This window comes from Marmota monax, unplaced genomic scaffold (genome assembly GCF_021218885.2).
Source record: "Marmota monax isolate L192 unplaced genomic scaffold, Marmota_monax_Labrador192_F-V1.1 WCK01_AAM20220418_F8-fsc00008, whole genome shotgun sequence".
Taxonomy (NCBI): Eukaryota; Metazoa; Chordata; class Mammalia; order Rodentia; family Sciuridae; genus Marmota; species Marmota monax.
Window position 1 is genome coordinate 20530181 of NW_026694432.1, and position 20411 is coordinate 20550591.

At 44.4% G+C, this 20411-nt stretch overlaps 1 protein-coding gene across 2 annotated transcripts in view; it reads right to left on the reverse strand.

The window, feature by feature from the left end:
* The window catches only part of Arid1a (AT-rich interaction domain 1A), a 76708-nt gene that overhangs the window by 4079 nt on the left and 52218 nt on the right, over positions 1-20411 (reverse strand). Inside the window, exons 5-19 of one of the 2 annotated variants that reach the window (XM_046469233.2) lie at positions 13467-13707; positions 13127-13216; positions 12345-12512; positions 11148-11460; positions 9602-9747; positions 9179-9288; positions 7617-7826; positions 5009-5216; positions 3456-3588; positions 3105-3277; positions 2601-2751; positions 2381-2518; positions 2200-2296; positions 834-1725; positions 362-492 (exon numbers count right to left, since the gene is read on the reverse strand). In XM_046469233.2, the coding sequence (XP_046325189.1) occupies positions 362-492; positions 834-1725; positions 2200-2296; positions 2381-2518; positions 2601-2751; positions 3105-3277; positions 3456-3588; positions 5009-5216; positions 7617-7826; positions 9179-9288; positions 9602-9747; positions 11148-11460; positions 12345-12512; positions 13127-13216; positions 13467-13707 (3201 nt within the window). Of the gene's footprint in view, positions 1-361; positions 493-833; positions 1726-2199; positions 2297-2380; positions 2519-2600; positions 2752-3104; positions 3281-3455; positions 3589-5008; positions 5217-7616; positions 7827-9178; positions 9289-9601; positions 9748-11147; positions 11461-12344; positions 12513-13126; positions 13217-13466; positions 13708-20411 lie in introns of both variants that reach the window. The other variant, XM_046469232.2, reaches the window with a different exon arrangement.

Here is a 20411-nt window from a genome sequence, read left to right on the forward strand (position 1 = left end):
TGTGATCGATCCTTCTGCCTCAGCCTCCTTCCTTAGTCCCTGGGATTTATAGGCATATGCCAATGAGTGGCACAGAATCTGTAATTCTTACCAATACCAAAAACTTTCTCCCCAATAAAATTCCCTTTGAAGTCAACTCTAAATGATGGCATCAACATGATACCTTTCACAAGTTGCTACTGTCCTCAATGTCCTGGGCTCATGCCCAGTTCCAAAAGAAGCAAAGTACAGATATGGAAATTATCAGAGAAACAAAGAAGACCATTTTGGTTGAGGATGGCTTCATTTCCAGTGTCACTTAGTATTATCTATGTCAAGAAGATTCCAGGCCCTTGCAATCCACCCCAGAATCTGTACTCACCTGACTGAGGTTGAAGGTCATAATGCTGTTGTCATCATATAGCAGGATGTTAATGGTGTCTAATGCCCACGTGCTCTCTGCCAGAAGCCCAGACTTGAGGGACATCATTACCCGCCATGCCTCCGGGGTTCCTGAAATAAACCTTTGTGTAGTCCAACCACCAAGCCCAGGTTGGCTGGAGGTAGCACAAGGAATGCTCCATCAGTTAGGGTACTCTGAAAAATGTAGCTCTCTCTGGGAGATGACACACACCTGCCCCTCAAGGCTTTTAAGCTCTCTAGGACATCACTGCATGTCAGTGCCTTAAAAGAAAACCTGAAATCAAGTTATTTCTCATTCTCCAAAGCTTTTGGGCTCTATTTCAGGCAATACCGGACCAGATTTAATCATATTCAGTGTATCAGGATAGAGGGAACAATGAACAGGATGAAAAGGGGTAGATTAAACAACTCAATCAAGGAGGTCTCCTTACCAATGTCTTTCATTGTGAGCCGCCTTCTCTGCTTCAACACAGGCTGTGTAGCTTCAACAGAGCCAGGTGGGAAGGTGATATCCCGCCGAATCATGGGGGGTTGCACAGGGGCAGGTGCTATGTGGGAGGCAGGTACTGGAGGGCCTGCCTTCTGCATTTTCATCCCAGAGTGCAGGAATGGAGACTTGCTAGGAGAGGTACGGTTCTCCATTGGCCGGGGCAGGGGAGCGGGGCTGGATACCTGAGGAATGTGATTCTGCATGCTTGGTGGGGGCTGGTAGTTAGATGGAGGGGGCCTTGTCATGGTGGGCACAGGGGCAGAGGGACCATACGGAGGCTGGCGTGTGCCATGGGAAGGCCAAGGGCCTTCATGGTTGGCCCTCTGATCCGTGTGCAGCATTTCATCTGTTCGGTTCACACCATGATAAGCAGGACCCTGGGGGGCAGAGCCTGTGCTCTGCCTGTTGGCATAATTATAGGTCATGTCATTACGCCCCTGCCACATGGTGCCTTGCTGAGCAACTTCAGCTGATGCCTGTATGGGGCCGCCCATCATTTGCGGTGGCATGTTCTGCTGGGCATTGGAGCCAGGGGGTGCAGAGACTCGGTCTCGGCCAAACTGGAATGGAAATTGGTTCTGGGGGCCGCCTGCTGGTCGGCGCTCAGTAGCAGCAGTGGCAGTAGCAGGATAGGCATTGCCGTACTGGTTGTACACATCTTGCTGAGGGGAAGGCTGGGCAGCTTGTTGCTGGCTGGCAGACTGAGACTGGGCGGGGGGCAACTGCTGCTGTTGAGGCTGCCCCTGCCCAGTGCTGTATGGCACGCTGTACATCTCTCCTTCATGCCGTTTGGCAGGAGGGCCGTATGTGCCATCCATTGGCCGCTTATAATTCTAAAACAGAGAAAAGAACAGAGGAAGTAAATAATCTGCATTTATGGACCCCAATCTACAGATGCCAAGATGGTTACAACCAGACACTTGCTTCTTCTACTTCTCTGGAAGAGAGAACACAGACACTAAGAGAACAAAGGAATCACCTTTATAAATTATCTTTTCAATTTTTTTTCTGAGAACAATCCTTATTTTCTATTCCTCTGTGGCTCTCCCTTACTCCAAGGAGAAAAATGTAAGACCTCAAAATTCAAATTAAGGTCTGTTTCTAGCCCTTTTGGAGAACTAGGGAGTCTGGACTGGACTCTGAACAGGAGCCCAAGGACTTGGCTCTTCTGATAGAATTGGCAAGCTGGGTGAGAGGAATGCCAGAGTACCCAAAATAAGCTTCTTAAGACTATCACAGACTTGATTAGGTTACTCACTGCTTTAAGGGGGTGGGGATCAGTACAATCCTAGTCACTCCCTCCTTACCTGCTGTTGCTGCTGATACATTGTGGTCTGCTGGCTGGGAAAGGGGCTACCGGAAGGGGTGCCTTGGGTGGAGAACTGATTGCCATAGGAATCATGTCTACAGGAGGGAGAGAAACAGAAGATTAGGATGGAGAATGGCAAAACCTAAACAGCAGTGGCACCGAGACCAAGTTTAACTCACCGTTGCTGCTGCTGCTGCTGCTGCTGCGGGGGGTAGCGGCTAGGAGAATACATCCCCGAGTCTGGGGTAGAAGGCATGAGATTGGGCTGGGGGGCCCCAGTGCCCATATTTCCCTCGGGCCCTATTCCAGGCTCCGTCCTAAACAAAATTGAAGTACCAAATTGAGTTCACTAGAGCTGTGGGTTCCAAGAGGTGGGACAAGAGCAGGGGCTGTACTTACCTCACTCTGTCATAAGGACCTCCATAGGGGTAATGCTGCCGTGGTCCCATAGCCACATTTCCGAGCCCAGGGCCTGCAGCTCGGCTGTAGGGGTCACCCATACCGCCATTGGGGCCCTGCCCTGAGGACATGAAGGGATCACTCCCTGGAGCTGAAAGGAGAAAGGCAGGCAGTGAGCAAACTGGTAAGTCAGCAGGCCTAGCAATTTACATGTTGCCTGCTCAGGCCCTCTTCAGAGGTTGGGTCTGTTTTGTTATTCCTGACAGGTTCAAAACAGACCTAAAGAGGACCCAATCAGCAAAAGCAAATACTTGTTTAAAGGTGACAAGGTAAGACCAGGAGGTAAGAAAGGAAGTAGGAATGACAGAGGTATTTAGGTTAGGTGGTATATCTGGAGATGAAGTAAGGAAATGAGGATGGCTTGACAACAACCCCCAGCCACTCAAGACATCCCATTTCCCTGGCCCTATCTTCATGAGTACATGGTCAACAGCAATTGGTCACCTTTCCTCATGCTGCCATAAGGATCCTTATTTGGCTCATAGGACATGCGCCCCATCATGTCAGAGGTATTCATACTGGGCTGATACCCAGGGTTTGGAGTCATGGAATTCCGTTTCTGGAATGTGGGGTCACTTCCATCAGGAAAGGCATCCTGGATCCCGACTGAATTGCTCCTACTCCAAAGTGAGAAAAACAAAACAAAAACAATTAAAACACAAATAGGCCAAATCCTCCATAAAACAAGACATACAGAAGTTATTGGCTGGTCAGGGAAAGGCTGGCCTTGGGCTGTACAGGAGTTGCCATGTTTCTGGGGCCCCCTAAATGTCTTGCCCCTGCTCCTGGCCTTACCTCATGCCTGGCAAGGGGGGGATCTGACTGTGTGGTGTGGATGCTGGAGTTGGTGGCTTCAGGTCTCCTCCTTCTGCCATGGAACTGCTGGTTGACTGAGGAGTCTGTGGCCCCTGCATAGACCCTGATCCCGCTGTGAACAGAGATTCAGGCTGAGAAGCTTGCTTGCCAGGAATGTTTCTCATAGAAACACATAAATGCCCCAGCAGTCAGTCGGTCTCTTTTTTTTTTTTTTTTTTTTGTGGTATTGGAGATTGAACCCAGTATCCTCACTCTACCAGTGCTAGGATTGAACCCAGCACTCTACCATTGAGCTACATTCCCACCTTAAGTATTTTGAGACATGGTCTTGCTAAATAACCCAGGCTGGCCTCAAAACTTGTAATCCTCCTGCCTGAGTCTCTAGAGTAGCTAGGTAAATTATAGGTGTGTGTCACGCCCCCTAGCTCAAGGGTCTCTTTTTGTAAAGGATTTCCCTAAGGCCTTTAAAGCCTGGATAACCCCTCTCACAGGAGATAATATGCAAGGCTAGTTCATAAAAGAGGGGAATGGATTTTGTACTGCTTGCTTTTAACATTTACAGTGATGTGGCTATGACATCACCATGCTGATCATTTCTTGAGTCACTGCTAGCTTCCCCAACTACTTCTCTTTACACCCCCCAAGGGAACCTATTAAACAAAATACTAATGCTGGTGCACAAGAGGGTCCCAGTCAGGGTCCCCAAAATCCAGGGTTGGGAGGGACCACCTTGCACCCAACCTGCGGTGCAAGAGGAGCTAAGGGATTTCTATTTTTTAGCACCAAGCACAATGTCATCCTCAGGTTCAAATGTTCCTCTAAGTTGATGAGCACATAACTACCAGTAATTAATGTTTCCATTAGTTACCATTCCCAGCAGCAGATATCCCACTGCTGAGGCCTCCCTGGATGATGAGTCATCTCAGGCGCTCATTACACCCTCAGAGGTCAACACCAGGGCACATATGTTTACACCTACCTTCTAGGGCCCTAGCCCTGTGCTAGTTAGGCCCCAGCCCCCTCTCAGAAAGGAGGGTGGGCAGAGGCACTCCCATCAGAAAATTCCATTCATATCCCTCCCCAGGCCCCTCCTTCCCATTCATTACCATCTCAGCTCCCTGGGGAATTCAGTTGAGTTACATTCTAAGGCACTGACATCAGTGGGCCAAAGCTCCCAGATGGCCCAGCCTCACTATTATTTGTCAGTTCCCCCACTCTTCTCGTGTCCCTCCTACTTACTAGTTTACAAACATTTGGCAAGATGCCAGGTTAACAATGAAAATTAAAACTTAATGGCTGTTGCAGTATATCTCCCAAGGGAATTGCTGTTGTCCGCTCTTTAATCTGCCAACCTGTTAAGACCTGTGATAGGGCAGAGCAAAGTATAGCACACATCCCTGGTACCTGCCCTGCTACGCTGGAGGTAGGTACCACTGAGCCAGGTGATAGGTACCACTGAGCCAGGGCATAGGTACCACTGAGCCAGGGCAACAGGTCCTGGGCCTCGGTGGAGCTGCTCAGACCATCCTTACCAGGAGAGGGGGGTTGAATCTTGGGCTGGGACTTCTTGGAATCAGCAGCTGCAAAGATGTCTGGGGGAGGATCTTCTCCCCGCTCAATCTTGCATTCAAAGGCATAGAGACACTGGATATACTGCTTTTTCAAGGAGCTGGCAGCACTGCTTGATGTGCCCACATTGAGGTTGGTTGCAAGTTCCCGCCATTTTTTGTTCTTGTTGACCTGTACAACCAATTAGAAAAGTTGGGGTACACTTTCCATCTGGTCATCCTGCCTACATGCCCTAAACCCAAATGGATTCCTGCAAGGTATTCCTTTCTTCTGGAATCATGTGTTTACTTTATCCTCAGCAAGCTCCACTACAACAGAACTCAGAAAGTCTGATGTTTGCTATATACAAGTGTACTGTGAAAATAGTGTGCAAAGCTTCTTTAGATCCAAATCCTACTTTTAAAATCAATTAATTTACTTACATATTTACCCTACCCACCTAATTACTTACTTACTTGATTGGTGATGCTGAGAATTGTAACCAGGGCCTTGCACAAGCTAGGCAAGTGCTCCACTACTACCTATATCCCCAAGCCCCAAATTCTATTTCAAATATACAAGAAAAACATTTTATAGAATGGAGACCCTTTTGTCAATGACTACCTTATTTAACTCATTTTGTCAAACTGGGGGTTTTCACATCTGATTTTTTTTTTCTCAGTGTGGGGTCCCTGCAAATTTAACATTCTTATGCTGCTGCTCCCTATAAACCCCTTTCCCCCACCAGCCACTGCCATGATTGTCCAGATGTTCAAGGCCTTTGTGACTTTTGTGTGTTTGTGTGACTTCTTTGTACCCTCTCAGTGGCCAGCCTATAGTTCTTTCTACTTTTTTTCAGTCTCAGGGCACACTGAACCAAATGCTCCCCACAATTAAGATTTTCTTCATTAGTTAGGCAGGTCTCCTTTTTCATGTATCCACCACTTAGGAAGCCTGAACCCAAAGTGTTGGGAACACTGGCTTTCCAGTTCTGATTTATAAGGAAAATTTAATTTGTTGTGATGCCTTTTGATCTGGTGTCTATGATACCAAATGACAGAATTTAAGGAAGCACACACAGGGACAAAGGGAGGTGAAGAAATACTTCCCATAGTGGTGCTGTAACACATAAGCTGTCTTTAAAGTTGATGGCGTTGGTGGGTGATACTTCAGATTTTCTCCCATATCCATGCCATCTCTGGCCCAATCTATTAGAACAGCTCCTCCCCTCCACATAAACTCTGCTAATCTTTAGAAAAGTGCAGGACTCTTATAATTTGCCTTCCACAAACTAACATTCCCGTGAATTCTTATTGTTTTTCAAATTCAGTTACATCACAGCAACTGAAAGGTTTTCATCCTTTTGCAAACTGGAAGACAGGCCTAGGCTTAGGGATTCTCTCCATAGTTCATTGTAGGTTCAATGAATTCAGATGCCCATCAATCAGAAGTATGCCAAACCTAACCCAATATGCCCCCTTTCGCTACAGGCAGGAGAAGCCTAACTGTGAGAACTCAGTATCAAAGAAATGAGCATGAATATACCCAGGGTCACCTCAAAGCCTTCTGTGGCTTTGCTTCCCATGACAATTATGGGGCAGTAGGCACTATGGGGCAGTATGCGTGTGTCTTGTTTTGTTTTGTTTTCCTTTGTGGGGGAGGGAAATATAGCCTGAAGGGTGAAGGAATTCATAACTGACTGTTGGTTGGCTTCTTTCCAATCACTTTCTTTTCTGCTAGTGACAGCTGTTTTCCTCTTCTGGTTTAGAAGGTTTGGAATAAGTCCCTCCCTGCCACACCTTCCCTCTAAGCGTAGTCACAAACTCTGATCCAAGAGCAGGTTTCTGGTCTAGAGACTACAGACCACACAGAGAAGCAGTCTGCAAACACTGTGTGCTATCTGTTAGTGTGGCCTCACTTGTTTGCCTCTTAGACTCTGGGTGGCATCTGTTCAGAGGTTTTCAGCAAGGATTAAACCCATTCACTTAAGTCTCCCATACAGAGTAACATATTTTCCAACACTTCACTTTACTTCTTCCCTTTATCAATTATTTCTATGAAGAAGCTCCTGAAATCACATCTCCATTAGGAAGTTTCCTGGATTGAGAGGGTTAACAAATTCTCTGGCTGCTCTTGTAGTATCTTGCCAATCAATTCATGTGGCAAAAACTTTGCTGAAAGCTTTATTATTTCTAACTTTTGTTTGACATTATACCCTTCAGAGTGGTTTACAGACCTTGAAATGGTCACATTTGTTCTGAGGAGTTAAGACAGGACTCAAAACTAGGCCTATCTCTCCAAACCCTATACTTGTTACTATGCCAAACTGTCTCCATGGAATCAGAATATCTAAGAGCTTTCTTTATTTTTGTACTTTAGTGCGGCCCCAGACTAATAACTCATACTACCAGGAAGGTCTCAGTCTACTGCATTTGCCTTATCTCCGGTAGCCTGTCTTCCTGGTCTGACAATAGTATATGACCTAGAGTAAGAGAGTGCTGTCCCCAAGGGATACATAGTATTATAGAAAGCCAATGAGTAACCTGATAGGGGCTTGGGGGAACAAGGGGAAGTCAACTCTTAGGCACTCACCTGAGTCAATCCACCAATCTCCTTCACAGACACATAGAGGCGATAGAGGTCCAGCGGTTTCCTACCCACAGCTGGCAGATTTGTCATGCCCATGGCCTTCTCCTCTGTGAAGGCCAGATAACGGTCCACCCACATCTTCCTCTCAGGCTCACCACCAAGCTCATACAACTTGGTGATCTTCTCATTAGTTGTAGTAGAAGAACTGGACTTCTGGAAGAAGCAGGTCAAAATTCATAGAATGAGTCAAATCCAAAGCCTGTGTTAAAGGTCTGAGAAGTCTTTTATAAGGGAAATGGGTAAAGCTTCTTGCTTTAGGTGGTCACTAACCCAGGTCCTGCCTTTATAAGATTGCAGGATCAAAAGGAAGCAAGATTGAAGGGTCAAAAGGAAGCCAGAGTTTCTTACCATAAAAGAAAGAAGCTATAATACTAACTATATGGTACATACTGAGAGCTGCCTTTACTTATCTGGTATTATAACTTCTCTCCTTTTTATTTTTGGAAGGGGGGTGGTATCAGGGATTGAATCCAAAGGTACTTAAGGTACTTAACCACTAAGCCACATCTCAAGCTCCCAGCTCTTTCCTTTTTAAAAAATTTGGATACAGAGTCTCACTAAGTTATAATCCTCCTGCCTCAGCCTCCTGAGTCACTGGGATTATATAAAATGACCACCACATCTGGCACTTCCCTCCATTTTTAAAGATAAAGAACCAGACCCCAGGAGGCAACACCTAGGATCTTACAATTTTTAATTGGCAGTGAAGTTTCAAACCCTTGACACTGTAACCTGACACTGAAGTCACTACTATCCCCACACTACTTCCCAGAAGTCAGGACATACTTAATATTGTTTTACTTGAGAAACTCAAAACATGATTTTGAAACAATGGGGTAGACTAAGATGAAAACAATCTCTTCCTCCTCTCAAAAAAGGATGGATCTCCCACCTGATTGAAAATAGTTTTGCCTATCTAAGACAAGATAGTGGCCCAAAGGACTGGAAGCCAGAGGTGAAAAATCACAGGACACTGCAGACATGATTTTTATTTTCCCTATTTATACGGATAAGAAGATACCAGGGTTGCCATATAGCCTAACAGAGAGCATACACAGGACCAACCTATGGAAGCCCAAGGACTCAATACCCTTGCCATTTCCCCCTTTATATAACACAGGCACCAACCATTCTTTCTGCTACGAGTAAGGTCCAGGAAGAGAAGGGCAACTAGTTACCCAGAGCACACATCATCTACCAGTGCTTAGAATACAGGAAGCAGTTTCACAGAAGCACCAAACGGCACAGAGAATGCTATGCTGTAGGGTGTAGCATTTTCTCCATGACATGCAGTTGTGAGAATATGTTGTTTACATTCGGATTCCTTAGGATAACTCAAACCTAATTCAAATGAACTATTATTCTGAAACCCTTTATGATAAGAGGAGGATAAGCATTTTCAGACTTGATGGAATTATAAAAGGTTAAAATCATGTTACTATCTTCTTCCTATCACTGAAAAGGTTAGGATCCAAAGTTGAGAGGAGTCAAGACAAAATCATTACCTTGGATTTAGATTCTGTCTTGGGTGTCCCATCTGCCTTATTGTTCATTTTGGTAGCTGGAGTTAACTTGACGTCCCCAAGACCCATCATCTCTGGGCTGGCTGCCATCCCTGTAAAAGAGAACAAAATTTAAGTCAACAGGTTTTTAAGTTCTTTTTTTTTTTTTTTTAATATTTATTTTTTAGTTATCGGCAGACACAACATCATTGTTTGTATGTGGTGCTGAGGATCGAACCTGGGCCGCACGCATGCCAGGCGAGCGCACTACCACTTGAGCCACATCCCCAGCCCCTAAGTCAACAGGTTTAGCAGTAACTTGCAGATCATTCTTGAACAAATCCTTGAGGTGAGCAAGGATCCTGGTCTGACAATAGTATATGACCGCAAGGGATACACAGTATTATAGAAAGCCAATGAACTTACCTGCTGAATTGTTGGCCATGGTTCCACCCATGGGATATGGTGGTCCCTGAGGGTTGATCATGCCAGCCATACTATTAATTCCTTGTCCATAGGGAGGTCCAGTTCCCATCATGCCCCCTTGACTCATATTGGGATAGCCTGGTGGCCTGAGAAAGAAAATGAAAAGCAAAAAGTTTATGGTTCCCTCAAACCAGAAACAGGAAACATCTAGATACCCTCATCTTCTAGCTCTTTCAAAAGGTTCTAAGAGTGTTCTAAGAGGGTCTGAACTCTATATAACACAAACTAGCTCAATTCTGGGGCTGGGGTTGTGGCTCAGTGGTACAAAGCACTAGGCACTAGGTTTGATCCTCAGGCACCACACAAATAAATAAATTAATTAATTAAAAAAATAAATAAAGGTACTGTGTCCATCTACAACTAAAAAAAAATATTTAAAAAAAAAACTAGCTCAATTTTAAGTGGTACACTCCTTGAATAGTAGTGTTCTACTGTGTCTTGAAAGAATTGCCTTCCTCTAAGTCACCTCCAAAGTTAAGCTATATTTCTATTTCAGGGCCCTCTCTATGGCAAAAGGCCCAGATTAAACGCTTAATTCCACTACTTGTTCTCATACCGAACCCCAATCAGAAGTACTCCTCAGCATAGCACTTGGAAGTGGACTTGCAATCTTTCTTCGAGATGGGTTCCCGCTATGTTGCCCAGGTTGGTTTAAAAAAAATATAGGTTCAAATGATCCTCCTGCCTCAGCTTCCTGAGTAGCTTAACCACTGAGTCATTCTGGCCCTTTTTTTTTTTTTAAGAGAGAGAGAATTTCAATGTTTATTTTTTAGTTTTCGGCGGACACAACATCTTTGTTTGTATGTGGTAGCTGAGGATCGAACCCGGGCCGCACGCATGCCAGGCGAGCACGCTACCGCTTGAGCCACATCCCCAGCCCCATTCTGGCCCTTTTTATGATTTATCTTGAGACAGGGTCTCACGCAGTTGCTTAGGACCTTGCTAAATTGCTGAGGCTGGCTTTGAACTTATGATATAACCTCCTAAGTCACTGGAATTACAGGTGTGCAGCACCATACCCAGCTACATTCCTTATTTATTTTGTGGTGATGGCGATTGAATTCAGGTCTCATGCATGCCAGGTAAGCACTCTACCACTGAATCACACCCCCAGTCCCTGCCCCCATTTTTATTTTGAGAAAAGGTCTCACTAAGGTACCCAGGATAGCTCTGAACTTGTAATCCCTCTACCTCAGTCTCCTGAGTAGCTGTGATTATAGGTATGTGCCACCCTGCCCAGCTTTTGTAAGTTATTTACATAGGATACTTGGTCATATGAAACTTGATATCAACCTATGATGCTTAATAATCAATACTTTGTAAATAAGCAGCTTTCTAAAAAGCTCAAGAAAATTATATATGTAAATACATATCTATAATATGTATTATACAACATTCTTTTTTAGGCCCAGAGCATCTCAATGACCCAAATGGCTTTGCAACATATTTCCTTGCACTTGCACCCCCTTTACTTCCCAGGCCTTACCTGTTTTGGATAGAGTTGGCAGCAACATGCATGGCGACAGCAGATTCTTGAGTTTTCCGGTTCATGCCCCCTGGTGGGGGACACATACCTGACCCAACCTGAGGTGGCATATTGGCCATATTTGGGCCATAAGGCCTGTTGCCCATGGAGGCATGACTCATTCTCCCTGGAGGAAGTGTGCCATAAGGTGGGATGCCTGGTTGCCCATGCATCTGACCTCCAGCACCCATGGGGTTCATGCTTCCAGCCATGCCTGCACTGGGATAGTTGGCATTGGGCAAGGCATTGTAGTTTGGCTGCCTGGGGTAGCCTCCTGGGAGGGAAGGGAGAGAAGACACAAGACTTGGTTAGTGACTCATCAGAAACTCACTAATCTCAACTCCCAAACTCTATATTATAAACTATGAGAATCATTCAATATTTTGGTCAGGAATGAGATCAACTTCATGGTAGCCTTAACCCCCATGGAAAAAAAGTAAAGGGAAAGCTAGATGCATGTAAAGGCAGGCCTCAGTTGTTCCACATCCCTCTCCTTGCTCATCCACAAAGCTGAGGTTTGAAGCCATGACCCCTATACATGCTAGGAAAGAGCTCTACCTCTGAGCCACACTCCCAGTTCATCTCTTCATCTTAAAGACAGACAGTGCCTCAAAATTTAAAATAAAAGGGCTGGGGCATAGCTCAGTGGTAGAACTCTCTTGGGTTCAATCCTAGTACTGAGGGGAGGAGGATTGGGGAAGCAAAAATGACTTTGCTACCGTACTATCTGGGGCCCTTCAACTCTCAGGAGAAGTTCTTTCCTTTCTACACACTCATCTGACTTCCTATCCCATGTTATGTGTGAGATACTCAGCTTTAGATCTACCTAGGTCTGATGTAAAGGAAAAATCAACTAAGATTTATTCACTAAAAATCAAAAACAACCCAAAAAACCCCACACTATATTAACCAATAGCTACCCTCTTTAAGTATCTGTGCTCAGCTCTCGGCTAAACACTTTGAACTACAATTTATAGATAAAACAGGCTCAGAGAAATTCAAAGACTTGAGTTAAGTAAAGAGAGAACTCTGTCTTACTAAGAACTCTGATTAAGATGGGTAGATTTAGGGCAAAGGACAGTTCTACTCTTATATATCAGAGAAGAAACTCTTTTCTCCTCTCATCTCTACCTACTCCTAACTGGGTAGTATACTCACCTTGTGGGCCATACTGACCCCCTTGGGGACCATAGCTCCCCATGGAATTTTGCTGGTAGGAACCCATGCCTGTGTGCATCTGTCCTCCAGAAGGCTGACGCGGAGATAAGGCCGAGCCGGGCTGGGGGGAACTGTACTGGGGCATCTGGGGGTTCCTCTGCATATAACCTAATTGTGAGTAGAGTCCATAGAATTATTTGCTCAGTACAGTGGGAACAAATGCTCTCTTCTGATCCTGGGATTTTATCATCTACATTTCCGTTTGCACCTATTTGCACAGAGTCTCTACGAAGTAGCACACCATTAACAGAAGGCATGCCAAATGTTCGAACTAAATGGATGCTTGAAAAGACACACAGTGACAAAAAACAAAATGGCAAATGGTTTAATGGGTGAAGACTTAATGCTGAGTCTTCAGCAACTGCTGACCAAATTAGACAGTGTAGGGAAAATGTATCAAAAAACACAGATAATGGGACTGGGGTTGTGGCTCAGTGGAAGAGCACTCGCCTAGCACAGGTGAGGTACTGGATTCGATCCTCAGTACCACATAAAATAAATAAATAAAAATAAACGCATTGTATCCTCCTATAATTAAAAAAAAAAGACTACTGGGAAATGCAACTCTACAGCCATCAGTATAGCCAAACCGATGATAACTTCAAATCTGTTGATGGATTTAACCTAAGCTTCATGGACATATAGTTCTCCAAAAGCTACTGCATAGTATTCAAATGTCTGCTTTAGCCCTCCATCCCTACACCAAAGTCCCAGACTCTCACCTCGATCTTGGGCAATGCTTGATTGGTTCATGGAAGGATGTATGATGCTGTCTGACTGGCCACTGGGTGGCCGAGGTGGCATCTGGTTGCCTGCTCCAGAAAAAGAAAGAAGTAAGCAAATCATGGCTAAGCCTGAGAATTCTAGCTAGGGGGTCAATTTATTAGAGCTGGAAACAACTCCTGGACAGCCAAGCACCTCCCAGTATTATATATACAGAGATATCCAGCCAAGGGGTTTCCACTTCCCTTCTCCAAACTATGCAGACATAAACCAGGGCTCCCTAATACCACCGGGACCAGTCACCTTTCCCTCTTCACAAAGGTCAGTACTTGAGGGTACCTGGCACTGCAGCAGGCGAGAGTGGTCCTGAGCGAGACTGAGCAACACTGGCAGGAGAGCCAACAGGGGACGGGGAGGGGCCTCGGATGCCAGGTAGGTGAGGGGAGGTATGAGGAGAGAAAGGAGACTGAGCTGGATTACTCTGCTCTCCTTGGCTGCTGGAAATCCCTGATGTGCTCACTCCAGGACTCAGAGCTCCTTCTGTCCCCATGGGGAGATCATCTATTGAACCAGACAGATCCTGAAACATACATAAGAACACAGATCACTCTTTTAACAATTCTATTACATGCTGAGAATTTTCCTTAAATAACCAAGAGCAAACATACATTATTCAGTTATGATACTATAGCTTATATGCGGCAAACTTTGTTGAGAACCAGGTACAAAATATTTTAGATTCTGTGGGCCATACTGTCTGTCAAAACTAATCAATTCTGCCACTGCATTGGAAAAGTAGCCATGAACAATATGTTAAAAAATGGATGTGGCTGTGTTACAGTAAAACATTTTTTAAAAACCAGCTGGCTCACAAATGGTAGTTTGTTGACCCCTGTTCCACCTTCCCTAGAGTTAGTGGAGACTTAGTACTTTCATCTTCATTCTGAGTCCTTAACTTCTATGGTCACAAGAAAGCAGCTAAGAATTTTAACAAGTCTGAGCATGGTGGCACATGCCTGTAATCCTGGTGGCTAGGGAGGCTGAGGCAAGAGGATTGAGAGTTCAAAGTCAGCTTCAGCAAATTAGCGAGGGCCTAAGCAACTTAGCAAGACGCAGTCTCTAAATAAAAAAATTTAAAAAAGGCTGAGGATGTGGCTCAGTGGTTGAGTGCCCTCAGTTTAATCCCTGGTAAACCCTCTGCTCCCCACCCCCAGAAAAAGGAAAGAAAGCAGCTATGTGCTGCACACAATGGGAGGGTAAGGCAGGAGAATCGCAAGTTCAAGGGCAGCCTCAGCAACTTAGTGAGACCCTGTCTCAAAATAAAAAAATAAAAAAGGATAGTGGTAAAGTGCCCCTGAGTTCAATATCTAGTACCAAAAATAAAAGAAGAAAGCAGCTACTTCAGTGTGATGTTAGCTCCCCTCCAATGGGGAAACTACAAAACGCTGCCAGGATGGCACAAGGAGCTAAGAGAGAGAATTTTAACAAGTCTGGGCAACATTTACAGATCCCCTCTCTCTCAAGATTGCACTAACCTCCATTTACAAAGAAACTCCCTTCAACTCACCATACTTTGCAACATAAGGGGTAAGAGGTGAGAAAGGGATACATTTGCACGCAAAAGACAATTTCTTAACTGCCAAGGTTGGGACTATATGCCTAACACCTGGGATGAAAAAAATGTCAACTAACTCAGATTTTCTTCCAGCTTAAGTTTTTCAATGAAGAAGTTGGTGTTTATTTGAGGGGTTTGCTTATCTTGCATTAATCAGTAAAGAGTTCATTCTGGGTCAAGAATCCAAGATTAGCAATCAAAAGCTCAATATGAAAATATTCGGCCAAGGAATGTACTTCTCTACACCCCCTGCCCTCTGTTCATTCCCAAGCAACACCACCTAAGGTGTAGGACAAAGTGTACACTGAAGAAAAGGATGAAAACCCTGTACATTTAAGAAAAGAGTTAAAGAGACACATCTGAAAGAGATCCAAGTTGGCCTAATTTGAGTCTATTCCTACCTACACAAATGAGCTTGTCTTGGAAATATCATTTGAAGTGAATCGACCTATCACTGGATTTTAGAGGACCTTTCTTAGGCTTTCCTTCAAGCTTTCAAGATATTCTGACCTTCCACAAATCATTTGACTACTTAGCTAGGCTGGGAACATCTCGATTGAGTTCTATGCAAAGAAAGCTTGCTCTGAAGGCAAGGTAGGTAACTGGATGTACACTTCTGTGTCCAGCTTTCATTGTTAGCTAAGGAGTCAGAAAATGCTAGTATTTTTGTTGATAAGCAGTAGACCTGCTGTACCATAGAATACTTTAAAAATGTGATTAACCTGGGTGCAGTGGTACAGGCCTGTAATACCAGCTACTCGGGAAGCTCAGGTAGGAGGAGTCCAATTCAAGGTCAGACTGAGCAATTTAGTGATTTCCTGTCTCAAAATGACAAATAGAAAAGGGATGGGATGTCACTAGTGGTAGAGCACTTTCCTAGTATGCTTGAGGAGCTGGGTTCAATCCCTAGTAACACCCCCCACCCCAAACAAACAAACAAACAAAAAAGAATTCCAGTGTAGAAGGGAACTTAAGAGGCCAATCTCCAGGCAACACCAAAGACCTCTTCCCTCTCAAAGGACTAAAGCATGGGCAGTGATAAACATCTCTGAATTCATCCCAAGAGAAAATGGTTCATTCCATCCTCATTTTGAGAGCTAAGTTATACGAGAGACACCTGGCTTCTGAGACAAGGAGAATAAATGCAAGAAGATAAGAGAAGCCAGTTGTATAGGCCAGAAATGGCCTCAAAGGCACTCGTTAGACCCTAATGTCTAATAAAATCCATGGCCCAATGCCCTCTTTTAGGGAGCATTAGATTTTCTCATGTACTCTCTTCTAGTCTCTGTTCCTTAGTAAGTTGCCAGCTTGTAGCAAAAAGAGCTACAGGCTTACAGGAAAAAGAAATTGGTGTATTTTGGAACAGAATGGGAATTCAGAGTCCATCCATAAGACAAGCAAGAACCTGGCTCTGAAAATTAAGTGTTTTGTTCTGAACATTTTTGTCTGTGTACAAGTAAAACATAAAGTCAAAGTCTCACTTAACTGTCTTTTTTGCTATCCTCTGAGGATGAACCCCTGTGCAATTTGGTATATGTTCTCAGAGACCTTGAACTGAGAAAACAAAGCAAACAGAGAAAAAAAGAAAAACCCACACCAAAAACTCATCAGCCATGCTACACAGTCAGGGCAAGGACTAAGAAGATTGCTTTAGTCGCACTTTTGTGAAAAAGCCAGGGTCACCACATCTGCAAGGAATGCCTCATTAAGCTGAGGGATTCTAAGAGCCTAAAGAAAATCCTTTGTAGCCCATGGGGCTGGGTCCCAGGACCTGTGGCTGGCAAAGAAAGTGACTGTCATACAGACGCCCTCTGAAGAAAGGTATCAGTTTTGGTAAAGTGCTTGAACTCCTTGGAGAAAAAAATGCTAAATAAACCACTGCCAACAATAGCCCCAAGTGGGCTGTCTGGGCACAGACCACTACTCAGGAAGAGAACAACATTAATCTTCTCTCTCCAATTTGGTTTTGGGCCCATCTCTCAAACTGTCATATATTTTCATCAGATAACAAATGGTCAGCATGAGGACTGTGGTTTGAAATAATTTAAGAATAGAATGTTGTTATAGGAAGAGGCAACTCAAACTATTATCCATAGGCACACACTACTGGACCATCTACTATGTGCCAGGCCTTTTGTGGAATTACTTAATTTCCTACAATTTTTGCTTATAGATACTACTACCATCACCATTTTGAAGATGAGGAAGACTTGACAAAAGATTGGGTTGTAACCCAAATCATCCAAAAAGTAAGTGGCAGTGCAAATCCAAGTCTGTTGGACCCAAAGCCTGGACTCGTTTTCCCTCTCTCCCCCTCCATTTGCTCGGATACTATATGAACTAAGGAAAAAGCACCACACCCTTAAGTTAGGAGACTAAGCCCACCTATGACACATTTTAGTTGTAACCTTGGGCTGGCTAGCAATAAGCTGGGACTTTGGTTTTCTCATGATACAAAGAGAGGGAGAGGGCTGGACAAATCTAGTCTGTAACACTCTGGGACATGTGCAAATGCACTAGTACCATATGGTCAGGGCCAAGCGACCAGCACCAATACTCTGGAATAAGAGATTTAACATACAAGCAGTATAAGAACCTATCAGTCCCAGGGGCTAATCCCAGTAAATATTTTTGTTGGACCATGAGAGAAGTGGTAAAGGCAGAAACTCCAAAAGATGTCTCATCCTCTCTCTTCCACACGAACAGATATGCTCTGAACTCCATATCCTTTAATTGCACAGGACACACCTCTGTTTTCTACCCTACAAAAAGCCAGTTTTTCAGGTCTTTTGTTCCACAAAAAGCCGGATGTCTGGTTGTTGAGTCAGACCTCACTGTGCCTAACAAGTTCAATTTTCTACAACATACTTTTACAGAACAAGCTTAATCAATCCAAGCCCCTATTCTCCCTGGCAGGTGCTGCCTTTAGCATTTCAGGACTCCAGGTTCTTAGCTCTCTGTGAAAAGGGTTCACCTAAATCACCAAGAGAACTGTAGCAATACCCCTTTAGTGGAAAGCCCTCTTTTCCAGGGTTTGCTCTTCTTCAAGTATGATCCTGCTGAGAGACAGGAGGTGGGGATCAGCCCACTCAGTGCCCTGCCAGTTCCAAGGAAGCAGGAGGGCCAGGAGAATTTCCTCACGTGTTTCCAACGTGTTTCATGCATTTTACTGCTCATCTACCATGCAGATCAAAAGCGCTGGAGCAGGTCCAACTATTTCACACAGAATCTCACACTCCAGGCTGGCTACAGACCCGAAAGCCTTCATTTCTTCACTTGAAATACTGCCCAATGTTATTTTGGGATGTGACCTGATAGAGGAAGCCCATAGGGACTCCATGACGATAACTGTTCCAGCTGTGATTGGTTGCCCAGCCCCAGCGAATGCCAGCATGGGTTTGTCAGGCTCTGCTGACAAACAGAACTCAACAGCTAACACCTTCTCTTCACACCACAACAAAACCGTGCCTGAAATCACAGTCCATACCTCATTTGGGGGGTGGGGGAGGGTGTGTGCTATTGCTCTCACAGGAAGAATCACAAGCTCTAACATGAACGGCTGCCTGGTAAAGCATATTTTCAAACAGGAAGATACTAGATCAGGGTTAGAGGAAGGGGGGCTTAAATGATATCCCAATAGAGCCACATGGGGATGACATCAGTTCATTTTGCTGAGCACAGTAAACAATGTCAGGCAAATCGAAAGAATAGGCTCACAGCAAGCTGATATCCAATTTCCCCATAAATTTGGCTGAATCCTTGAGGAACTCCTGGATGGAGTTCTTATACCCAGTTAGTTATGAAGAACTTTTGCCTAGTTGTGCTCATTGACAGCAGCTAAATTACCATCAGGTAAACTGAGTACAGTGGCACAGGCTATAATCCCAGAGGCTTGGGAGGCTGAGACGGGAGGATCGAGTTCAAAGCTAGCCTCAGCAAAAGTGAGGCACTAAGCAATTCATTGAGTCCCTGTCTCTAAACAAAATATATAAAATAGGGTTGGGGATATGACTCAGTGATTGAGCACAATCACTGAGTTCAACCTCTAGTACCAAAAAGAAAAAAAGAAAAAAGAAAAAGAAAATCAGGTATACCGGTGGCATGTACCTATAATCCCAGCAGTTTGGGAGGCTGAGGCCCTGAGCAACTCAGCAAGACCCTGTCTCCAAATAAAAATATAAAAAGGGCTGGGGATGTGGCTCAGTGGTTAAGCAACCTGGCATTTAAAAACAAACAACAACAACAAAAAAAACAACAGGTAAATCCTACAAGTGTGTAGGTAAGGATATATGGTGGGAATTTTGCAACTCAGCTATAGCCACTTAAGTAACAACCCTTAAATGAAAAAATTCCAAAAGCATAGCCTAAAATGACCAAATCAATATTAGCAATTTGCCAGAACCCGCTACCCTCAGCTTAGTCTCACAGATCCAGAGACATGGCAGGTGGTTGCTCCCATACTGGAGAGTGAGAAGAAATCCTCAAGAACACAGAAGACACTGGGAAACATAGCCCTTGAAGAAAGCAGAATATAAAAAAAGAAGGCAATAGCTACAACAAACTCCAAGGAAAATGGACTAAGACAATTAATTACTCAGGCAAGTTTTGGGGATGCCTGGTTTTTCTTAAAACCTTCCTTAAGCAATATATCAAGAGGAGAAGAGACAACCTGTATCAAATACTTCTTTTAAGTTTTGGGTTTGTTTTTTTTTAATATTTTATTTTTAGTTGTAGGTGGACACAATACCTTTATTTTGTTTTCATGTGGTGCTAAGGATCGAACCCAGTGCCTCACGCATGCCAGGCAACCGCTCGACCAGGGAGCAACAACCCCAACACTTCTAAAAAAATTTTCAGTTATAGTTTTTTTTTTAAAGCTAAGACAAAGTACAAAGGTATTATGTCTATTTATTTTATGTGGCGCTGAGGATCAAACCCAGTGCCTCACACTTGCTAGGCAGGCACTCTACCACCGAGCTACAACCACAGCCCTGTGGGTTCTCTTTTTATCTTTGCTATAAATGTAAGGAAGGGCAATCTGACACACCCCATGCTGGAGGACTCAGAGTGACACATCTCCTGAACTGCTGTCCAAGGAGTGGTCTTGGTCCAAAAGATTAACTGCCACTATACCTAGAAAGCAGGCTAGCTGGTGTTGGCTGAAACACCAAGAATGAACCAAAACACAGAACAGGCTGCCTCATACTCCTGATGGTATACTTTTAGGTCAGGAGTGAAGCACATGGTAAGAAAGGGGAAAAGATAACAGAGGCTGGCACCTATCCTTTTCATTTAGGACCAAGCACCACCTCCTGCCTGAATGACACCACTGTTGGGAATAGCAGAAACTGCTACTGGTCCCACCATGTTTCCAAAAACTTGGGTTTGTATCCTAGAAACCACCACATAGGATGAGACCCCCCCCCCCAAACTCCCTCTTCTCTTTTTCTACAATGGGCTATTGTTCTGAGGATAATGGTTCATTCTTCCTGGTACCTTCTGGCTGCCTGGTGGGGAATGTATAGCAGAGAAGGGTCAGATACTTTTTGTCTCTAGAATGCTTTTAGGGGGCCCACCTCTAAGAGGAAATTCCCTATATGTGTCAGAATTCATAAAGAAAGCTCTGAGAGACCAAATCTCCAAATTTAAATGATGTTGTAAAGAAGTTA